Here is an 11,069-nt window from a genome sequence, read left to right on the forward strand (position 1 = left end):
GAAAAATTGTTGATGAAAAAAACAACAACATATAAACGAGACACCGTTGCCAAAAATGGTATTTAAAATTACTGACAAAAGCGTGAAAAAAAATGTAAAAGAAAAATAACGAAAAAGAGTCATGAGTGCCAGAGAAAATAACAACATCAAAATATTTCAAACGGGATTTAATTCAACAATTTCGAACCCACTTGTCGTTTATACTCCACCCGAAGGTACGCATTTTAACAAACATTACAGCATCCCGTGTGCAAAATTTTTGGGCTTACTACTGGGGACTAGCCTGTTTGGAACGTAGTCGATTTCAGTACAGAGAAATATAACTCAACTTTTGGCATCTAACGTCCTAAATTAGACGTCTGTTTAAAATCAGATAAATAGACGACTATAGTCAACTGGTTAAACGGCTACAGTTAAAAAAATTCATTGTCATTTCTTTTGCACACGGGATTGCATTTTCATATCGCACATTTTTGTGTGGATTTGCTTTTTTTTATTTTCGTAAAGTGTTCTCTACCGGTTTGCAAGAGAAAGAGAGTGAAGGAACGAAGTGTGATTGGTTGCATTTGACTTGTTGGAGTTAAGTTGCCGCGGTATGGAATTAAATCCATGTAAAAAAATTAATTGGAATCATTTCCCAATATTACACGTCTATCGATGACGATTGATTTATAACACCACTTTATTATCGTTTCAAATTTCAATTGTACGCGAATGCACACATTGCCGCAAAAAAACTCCTCATATGAGCTGAAAAGAGCCTTGACATAAGTAAATAAGAATTTGCATGAATTTCTGTAGTTGAATGGACTGTGACTTTGTATTGACATTTTTTATGCACATAGAGTCCTGGCCACTTCCGAACGGAGAATTGTTTGAAAAAAAAAAATACGCCAACAAGAGATGTACATGTCCAATGTCCATGCAACTATTGCCATTCGACACAGTAGCAATGACAACAGAACACAACAAACAGATTTTAAGTGGGTCAGTATGTTGAATGCTTATATTCTGGTGTTTATTTGTTATTTTCCTCTATTTGCACAATATGTTGAGCGAAGAATGTATACAGCGTGTTATGCATTCAAACGAAAGTAAACTCGACTTTTGCTCTCTTTCCTTTTCTCCCGTTCGTACACATTTTCACCACGATCACACACACACACTGAAACATGCGAGTCGAACATACAAATTGCATTTATTAGATTCGACCTATTTGTGTCATTTTAAAAGCAATACTGTAATAATATCCTGTATGTGTACATATTTGTGTGCGGCTTGCATAAAAGTAAATGAAAATAAAACGAATCGATATCATTCTCGAATTGTGATGCATCTCAATGTATACTGATTCATTAAATTAAGCCACTCTCTGCGTATTTAACTGCACGAAATGTATACACATTATTATGGCCCCCGGTTCACCATAATATTTTCATCACTCAATAAATATCCATGATATTGCCACTTAGTGCTTGTATCTTGACAAAATTCATTAAACGGTTTCGTAATGCGATGAAACGGTGAATTAATCCACACTGATGCAACCGTGATTCATAAACTCACAAATGGAACACATTAACGGGGCCGAATTCATAACGAATTTACACACGATTAAATGACGATATAATTTTGACATTTTTTATTGATACATCTTCATGATACAGAAACATTTTTACACTGAACTACGTGAAATTATCTCATTAATGGAAATACACCTTATTGATAAATCATCAGACGTGTCTTTTGACAGTTGTACCCTGTCGCAGATACGAATAATGAATTACATACGCCTCCCTATAATCCTCGCTTGAGCTATGGAGCTTCAAAGATCAATGAAATATGCTTTCCGGGAATGGTTTCACACATATGCGTTGATTAAAGCATGTCTCTTCCAACACCTACTCTTCGAAAATAAACAGAAATTTGTATGCAAAAAAATGGCTTACAGACAGTCAAGTATAAATGATTCAATTCGACTACAGCACGCTAAGTTGATTAAAGTTGATTGGATTTCATACAAATTTTCAAATCAACAAACTGCAATGCAAACTTCACTATAACCGGCTTATTTTGTTCGTAAAAATCAAGCAATATTTTTGCACACAGAAATCGCCATAGACAGATGGTTATTTCAAGAGTACACCATTTGAAAATACATTTAGAAAGAATAATGCGAAGACACTTGTTACAAAGATTGACAAACAGAAATCAAAATTTTACTTACAAATTATGAATGGTCTTGCAACTGAAATCTCAAATATTTAAATTCTAAATGCACGCTGAACGTTGAACGGTTTCGTCACGTTTGCCTCGATATAAGGTTTTTCCACTTTCCAATGATTCCAGTCGCATTTCAAGGTTTATTGGATGTTGACATTTTTGGCACAGTCCGTGTCAAACTAAATGTCACAGTGAATGTAGTGAAAACAGAAAAACAACGATGGTTTTGTTACCGAAGCCCCCAGCTCCGAAGGAGTCGAACGACGAAATCAAACGGAATATATTTTTTGAAAATGATGCAATGGAACAAATGGCCAAACACTTTGTTGGCAATAATTACAGGTATTAAGTGTTTGTGTTTGTTAACATGAATTTAAATGATGTTGAAGAGAAAAACCCTAACCTCAAATGTGTACAATTGATTAACATTGTTTCTATCATTTTAGATACAGAGAAAATATTGTGATACCAAATAATTTGGGACCGCCAAAAATCAAAACAAATGAAGAGAAAATGATTGAGTCGGCAGTAGAAAGCTGCTTCTTCAAATCGTTCATGGCCTGTGTTCTTGGTAAAAACAAACTGGGAACTACAAAGACAATATTGAATGATAACAGATAAATTCGATTTTAATTGTAGGATACGGTTTGGGAGCTGCAATTGGTTTGTTTAGTTCATCGGTGAATCCAAATGTGTCCGTGCCAGGTGTTGAAAAACAGCAAACTGCTCGTGAGGTTTTCAGAGAAATGCGATCAACTACACATAGTTATGCCAAAAATTTTGCTTTGATTGGCATGGTGTTTTCAGCTGTAGAATGTACAATTGAAACGGTAGTTTGTGATTTTTCATTTATCCATAATACTATTTCAAAGTATTTAAGAGGAATTGTCTGATTGTTCAATTAATTTGATTTCAGAGCCGAGGCAAATCGGATTGGCGAAATGGAACATATGCCGGTGGTGTGACAGGTGGACTTATTGGATTGAGAGCAGGAGTTAAGGCTGGTATCCTTGGGGCAGCTGGATTTGCGGCATTCTCTACAGCCATTGACTACTATATGCGACATCGATAAATCGATTGATTTTGTCGTTTTGCTTTGTCTTCAAAATTTTTGTTATTTTAACTTATGTTTGATTTAATATAAAAGAAATAGAATTAAAAACTAGCAACAAACTACAAAAATAGCTGAGATTTGGTGTTTTTACTACCAATATAATGTGCACAATTTAAAAATTCTTACACGATTTTTTTTTCTCTCTTCAAATAGATTAGAAAAAATTGTGATAGAACATGGCGTCTCCATCGAGAAGAAAGCTTGATGAATATATACCAAGTTTAAAATCAGAAAGACCAATACAAATAAATCATTTGCATCTCGATTCATCAATCAACAAATTTCATTAATGAATTTCAAAAAATTGCACATAAAATCCCAAATAGATTCAAATTTCTCCGAAAATTCATATTCGAAATAAATATTCAAATGGTGCGCACAATTCTATCTGCTGTTCGAATATGTATCGGGTAACACCGCTGCCAGAGCAGTAAGTGTACATTTCATACGTGGTCCAATAACATTAAAATACTTGTCAAAATCGGCGTAGAAAGAGACCGATAAACAGTGCAAAACATATCGTACTGCGGCATGACAGTCTTATAAATAGTCATCTTTGTTTTACTGAACCGTACACGTCAGACAAAATATTGTCCCACATAAAAAAAAAGTTAGAAAAGTAAATAGTTTTAAGTAAACGTCGTGTGGAACACGCAGTACTGTTTCCAAATTCATTCTGACCGTCACTTGAATTACTTTTAATTCAAGAAATTCGGTTTCTCATCAAAATAGTTTTAATTTTTAATAAATTCAGGTGAGTTTCATTCGCGAATATTCTTTGAACCAATGAAAAAAAAATTACTTTCTCCGTTGTTGCGACGAGGTCTCTAACCTCAATTGATTTTTATTGAAAATTTCATTTTCATTTCAAATAATTGTGATTTATTTTATTTTTCTTGTCATTGTTCACATTTTAGCAATAGAAAAAAATTCACAATATGAAGCAACGTCTAGTGGTTGCGCTTATATTGAGCACATTTGCTTTAATAGGTAGTGTACAATATGCATTTGGAGCGGCTGTGATGTCTGTCGATTTGGGTAGTGAATGGATGAAAGTAAGTTTTAATTTTATCGCCTTCAAAAAGTGTCCATTGCAATTAAATTATGTGAACTAAATCAATAGGTTGGTATTGTTTCGGCTGGAGTTCCCATGGAAATTGCGCTCAATAAAGAATCAAAACGGAAAACACCGGTCATTATTGCATTCCGAGATGGACAACGCCTTTTCGGAGAAGATGCTGCAACGGTTGGTCTCCGTTTCCCAAAGAACAGTTTCCATTATTTGTTAGATTTATTGGGTAAAACGGTTGACAATCCAATCGTTAAATTGTATCAAAAACGTTTTCCATATTATGACATCGAAGCTGATCCAGAACGAAATACAGTCGTTTTCAAAATTGACGACGACACTAAGTACAGCGTTGAGGAATTGATTGCTCAAATTTTGCAAAAAGCACGCGATTTTGCCGAGAGTTCGACAGGTTTGTTGTTTTGAAGCAATCGCATGCGTGTGTTGTTAATGTGTTGTAATACCGCTTTCTGTTGAATATAGGTCAACCGATAACAGAATGTACAATCACAATTCCTGGTTTCTTTGGGCAAGCTGAAAGAACTGCACTTTTAACTGCTGCCAATCTTGCCAATCTCAAAGTACTTCAACTTATCAACGATTATACCGCCGTTGCCTTGAACTATGGCATTTTTTCACGCAAAGAAATCACCGATAATGCTAAATATTTCGTTTTCTACGACATGGGAGCCTATCATACAACAGCCGCCGTCGTCAGCTATCAATTGGTTAAGGATAAAGTGACACGTGAAACAAATCCGGTGGTTCAAGTTCTTGGCGTTGGTTATGATCGTACTTTGGGCGGTTTGGAAATGCAGCTGCGTCTTCGCGACCATTTGGGCAAAGAATTTAATAAAATGAAGAAGACAAAAACCGATGTTTTCACCAGTCCACGTGCCCTAGCCAAATTATTCAAAGAAGCCGGACGTGTTAAGAACGTTCTTTCGGCAAACTCCGATCATTTTGCACAAATCGAGGGATTATTGGATGAACAGGATTTCCGTATGCAAGTCACTCGTGAGAAGTTTGAAGAATTATGTAAAGATCTATTCGACCGTGTCATTAGCCCGTTGGAACAAGCATTGAAAAATTCAAATCTCAATTTAAGCGTAATCAATCAAGTGACTCTATTTGGTGGCAGTTCACGTGAGTAAACAAAACCAAGAAATTTTGCAATATTTAATCGACTGAAAACCGAATGTTTTATTTTGTAAATTTATTCAACAGGTGTACCAAAGGTGCAAGAAGCACTCAAAACATATGTAAATGCTGAATTGGGCAAGAATATTAATTCTGATGAGGCTGCCGCATTGGGCGCTGTTTACAAAGCAGCAGATCTTGCAACCGGTTTCCGTGTATCGAAATTCATCGTTAAAGAAGCCGTACTATTCCCAATTCAAGTGACCTTTGAACGTGAAGGTAACAGTGGCAATACAAAATTGGTGAAACGTAGCCTATTCACCGCTTTCGGTTCATATCCACAAAAGAAAGTCATTACATTTAACAAAAATACCGAAGACTTTGAGTTTGATGTTAGCTACGCTGAATTCGATCATTTGCCAAGCAACGAAATCCAGTACATTGGTTCAGTAAATTTGTTGAAAATCAAATTGAATGATGTTGCCAAAGTGATTGCAGCCAATACCGGTGAAAATGTTGAACCAAAAGGAATTAAAGCACATTTTATTATGGATGATTGTGGTTTATTCTCATTGTCCGGCATTGAATTCGTTGCCGACAAAAATGTCACCGAACAAGACGAAGAGAGCTCATTCGCTAAACTCGGTAGTACCATTACGAAATTGTTTAGCAGTGGTGACGAAGAAAAGAAAGACACGGAAGAAAAACCAACCGAAGAAAGTGAAAAGACCACCGAAGATGAGAAAAAAACCAGCGAAGGTGAAGCAACTGCTAATAAAACAGCAACAAATGAAACAGAATCAGCAACACCAAGCGCCACCGAAAAGAAAGCAACCTCAAAAATTGTTAATATCAAAGAACCAATTCCACATGTTGTTGATACTTTGTACGGAGTTCAGTTGCTGGGCGATAAATTCGAAGAGGCACGTAAAAAAGTTGACGATCTCAATGAATTGGAACGGCAAATTGTACGACGCGAAGGCGCATTGAATGCGTTGGAAAGTTTTGTCATCGAAGCTAATCAACGACTCGATGAAGACGAATATGCAAGCTGTGCGACAGAAAAGGAAATTGAAACCGTTCGCAAAGCATGCGCTGAAGTGTCAGACTGGATTTATGAAGATGGCGAAGGCGCTGATGCTGAGACATACGAAAAGAAATTGGCCGAATTACAAGAAAAATCGAATCCAATCTATGCACGTCACTGGGAACATAGAGAACGACCAGATGCCGTTGACACATTCAATAAGATGATAACAAGCGCCAAGACTTTCCTAACAAATGCCAAGAATATGACAAAAGAATCGAATGCTGACAAAGACATTTTCACTCAGGTTGAAATCGATACGCTCGAAAAGGCAATCACCGATGCCGAAGAATGGTTGACGTCACAACAAGATGCACAAAATAAATTGAAGAGATCGGATACTGTGCAAATGACCGTCAAATCAATTACCGATCGTATGATGTTATTGGATCGTGAAGTAAAATATTTGATCAATAAATTGAAAATCTGGAAACCAAAAGTCAAAGACACGCCGAAGAAGTCGAAAAAATCATCAAGTTCGAACGATACAACAACAGAAAATGAAACAACAAAAACTGAAGAGACTGTTGATGAACCAGAAACGGTCAAAGAGGAACAAGACGCTCCGGCACCTGAGAAAAAAGACACCGAAGGTGACACACATAGTGAATTGTAAACAATGAATCACACACGCATTTGAAGAATACATTTTCAGGATTAAAATATTAGGCGCATTATCCACCCATGTTTTTATAAGTTACCTTTCATGCAGCAGAGTAGTTTTTCATTTGATGTTTATATCGTTTTTATTTAAAGAAAAAAAATTGTAGAAAACTTGCATGCCGCCTAATTTATGTAAACTTGAATTAAGACTTAAATGTGGATGTTTTGCATTTTCTCCATTTGCATGACGAGAAATAATAATAATTGTAATAACAACAACAACACTCCAGCTCAGTACCTTTTTTGCAATTTTAAGTGTGTAAATTTAAATTGAAAAATTTGATAAATACGAAAATTCGACACCATCCATTCCAGCGATCTTGTACTCTTTCTCACAAATGCAAAATTCAAACGAAACGAAAATTAAATAAAATATCTAAATTTATCGGAACCAATGAAAATTACTTGAAGTAATGCAGTAAACCAACATTTTTCCATCATTTTTAAGAAGCAAACTGAGTAAATAAGCGAAAAATAGAAATGAATTTTGTATGATTTAAATTATTTAAAATAATCTAAGTGTATAAATTGTGGAGAAAACGTGTCGAAATAAGTGAAAAATTAAGAGCAACAGACCGAAACTATATAGTAATAAAAATGATTAAATTAAAACACCAAAACAGCGCGTTGCGTGTTTCATTCTATCGACAAATGGAAATTTTCAAATTGTATTTTATGCTATAGATTTAGAGGTTTGTACAACAATGAAGCAAAATAGATGAATCAAGACCTGTTAGAGTGTGTGCATTTAGTAGCGAGGTGGTGGCCAAAGACTTGTTGCAGCCCGCGACAAGCTTTTTCCATTCAATTTCATGGAAAATTGGAGGAATGTGTTCGTTTCACTCTTACCTCTAGGCACGATATCTATTGCGCGTGTGAACGAAAAAATTGCCATTTCTCCTCAAAAGCTTCACATTCCAGTCGTCATTCGCCCCGCTCGCGCACCAATTCGTGGAATGATAAGAATTCGGATTTCGAATGCCAGATTTACGAAGTCTTATCAGTGTCGCTTTGCTCACCAAAGCGTATCGACGCAAATAACGACAGACGCTACATAACATTTTTGCAGCAATATTCCATCAAAATGCTCGATAGCTTTGACGCAGATATATATATTCATCGGTTTATTATTGAATTATTATTGAACAAATTGCATTTTTATAATTTTCCCAGATAATTTTTTTTTTGTTTTAATTAATTCGATTGATGTCAGGTTTCAATCAGATGGTGGTGTATTTATATGACCAGAACAGCTATGAAATGAGTTTCATTTCCTTCGCCATGAATTGCATTGAAAGTCATAATTCAATTATGCTGGAATCTGGCGGATTGATTTTTCACACATTGAAAGGAGAGAAAAAAATGGTATAATTTTTTTCTGTGGAAACGTCTCCAATTGCATTACAAACTCAATTAAGGGAAATCAACGTTGGAATCAAATGGTATTCATGGTTTTTCTTTTGCATCAATTTGTTTGGGAATTCTTTTCATGTTGAATAAATGGAATTTTCTTCTCGGTTGCATTTCAACCAATTTAGCCAGATAAAGATTTTCATTTAATGCAGATTCCTGCAATGAAAAAGGTCGTTCGATACCCGGCTTTTCATTTTCGTTTTGATTTAATTTTCTTTGCTGTTGATGCTCATTAATGTTGTCTCAAGATGAATTGTACAGTCTCATGAATTGTATTCGCTTGGAGCTTACGTTTTCTTTGGATTTTGCAATCTCATCAATTTTACTCTGGCTGTTGCTGGTACGTCAGTTGCAGTGCGTATATGTATTTCTTGTGTTTAATATTTGCTTATTTGTTCTTTGTGTGAAAATCAGAGAGCGAAGAGATAGAGGTGAAAACTTGAACTTTTGCTCGGTAGAAAAAATAGAGAGAGAGAGTATGCGTGCAAGAGACGGTTCATCAAACGGTTTTATTTACAAAGACTTGCAAGAATGTTGCATATCTAATATAAGATGCATTTTAAATCGATTTTATTTTCAAACGAAAGAGCTGTGTGTGCGTTGATATTCTTCCCTTCACTGGTTAGACTAATCTTCCTATTAAAGCGATGCGTTGCTTTTGTAAAGATTTTAATAAGCTTTTCAATGCCTTAAGAACTTCGTCATGTATGATAGTAAAAATGGATTGCTAAAATGAAACGTTTTTCATCGAGAGAATATCTCTTCAATTATATACATAATATGGCAGAGAAGTTAGGAAGATCGTTGTGTGTCTTTTTTCACCACATGTTTGCTGTTTTGAAAATTTGAGTTACAAAAACTCCAATGATTTTTTTTCTGCAAAATGTTGAAAATGATAGTTTTTCTGTTGAAATATACATACAAAACAAATTGTTTACATCAGTATGCAATGTACGAGCGTCTGATATCATTACAAACTGTAAGTTAAACAGAAATTTCATTATATGAATACGTTTTCATGAATGTGAAGCACACACATTACCAGTGATGCAGTGATGCATACAACAAGATATTTTTTACAATGTCTCCGAGAGATGATGAATTTTTATGTGAAAATCGTCAGACAAAAAAAAGAATGACAAGAATGGAGATATATGGAGAAAGCATGACAAAAAAAAACCGTATAAAATTCGATTAAATATCTGTTGCATTGCGAGTCGCACGCGATCCAAAACCAGGGAATGCAAATTGTTTCATAATTGGATGATTTTTGCGTATGAATACTAAAATGTAGTTTTGCTTATCTTCACGATGCAGCATTTTCACTGGGAACAAGGCACCGTAATTTCATTCAACAATCACGGTTGCTACACTCAATTGTAATATCTGTGCGCAACAAGATATTGCCCCATTTCTTTTTCTTAATTATTTCCACCGTTTGCCGGAGTGAAGGTCACTGTATAAATACTCCACTTGAAGTAAGTGGCGGTAAGAGGCAGAAAGGAACAACTTACAACTTCTGCAAAACAATTATCGACAAGTAACCGGATGCGAAACGAAATTTCAAACAATAGAATTCGAAATAATAACAGCAAAGCATTTTGTAATGCTTTCGAAATGACGACGGATACGTTCAAAAGATATCCGTTCTTGAGTGCTTTTTATATTTATTTAGGACCATTCGACCTCTCTCTACCTTTACACTACGTAAATTATCCTAAAAGCATTGAATTTCTCGATAAAAGTGGGCCACTTTCGATTTCTTCATTCAACGACTAATTGCTTTTATAGAAACACTTTTTACATTGATCAGAATTTAGTTATTTTTATTCGAGTGGTTAACAGTAGCAGCAAATGTTTGGAGGATTTTCAATTTTGAGTTGATTTTGTTCGACTCCGATCTCAGGAACTAGTTGTCGTTATTTTTATCATTTTATGGAATCAAAATTTCGATTCAAACCTTCCATTTGTCCAACTAAACGATTTTGTTGATTTATCGGCTCTTTAGTTTTCACCTGATTCGGATATATGTTAAAACTTTAATTGAGTGAAAAAAATGTGTGGTTTTCATTAGTTTTGGTCATTGAATAATTGGCATTGAAGCAGTTTATCGATTTGGAGTATGAAGTTTACCAAATTGACTTTCGATTACATTTTATTTAACCACCAGAGTTGTGAAATAGAAAATAGACAACAAGCCAATACCCTCATTTTGATCTACAAATTTTTCTTTTTTTATGTTCAAAACATTTCAACTTGTTTTTTTCCATTTTTTGTAAAATCACCAGCGCTTTGTATTGAATCAAAAGAACTTCTTGGCTGCTGAAATTCAGTGGGAATTTCATGGTTATTCTGCTCAG

General features: G+C 35.1%; 2 protein-coding genes across 2 annotated transcripts; both read left to right on the forward strand.

The window, feature by feature from the left end:
* The first annotated feature begins 2,405 nt into the window (after positions 1-2,405).
* Positions 2,406-3,399, forward strand: LOC116350824 (mitochondrial import inner membrane translocase subunit Tim22). Its single transcript, XM_031782793.1, has 4 exons — positions 2,406-2,565; positions 2,670-2,794; positions 2,863-3,053; positions 3,140-3,399. The coding sequence occupies exons 1-4, from the start codon at positions 2,444-2,446 to the stop codon at positions 3,293-3,295; spliced, it is 594 nt and encodes a 197-aa protein (XP_031638653.1). The 5' UTR covers positions 2,406-2,443; the 3' UTR covers positions 3,296-3,399.
* A 452-nt stretch (positions 3,400-3,851) lies between these two features.
* Positions 3,852-7,919, forward strand: LOC116350716 (hypoxia up-regulated protein 1). The gene is made up of 5 exons (XM_031782621.1): positions 3,852-4,091; positions 4,255-4,392; positions 4,461-4,818; positions 4,890-5,552; positions 5,634-7,919. The coding sequence occupies exons 2-5, from the start codon at positions 4,276-4,278 to the stop codon at positions 7,247-7,249; spliced, it is 2,754 nt and encodes a 917-aa protein (XP_031638481.1). The 5' UTR covers positions 3,852-4,091; positions 4,255-4,275; the 3' UTR covers positions 7,250-7,919.
* Positions 7,920-11,069: the final 3,150 nt, after the last annotated feature.

Source organism: Contarinia nasturtii, unplaced genomic scaffold (genome assembly GCF_009176525.2).
Source record: "Contarinia nasturtii isolate CC-2019 unplaced genomic scaffold, AAFC_CNas_1.1 Cnas_scaffold_4311, whole genome shotgun sequence".
Taxonomy (NCBI): Eukaryota; Metazoa; Arthropoda; class Insecta; order Diptera; family Cecidomyiidae; genus Contarinia; species Contarinia nasturtii.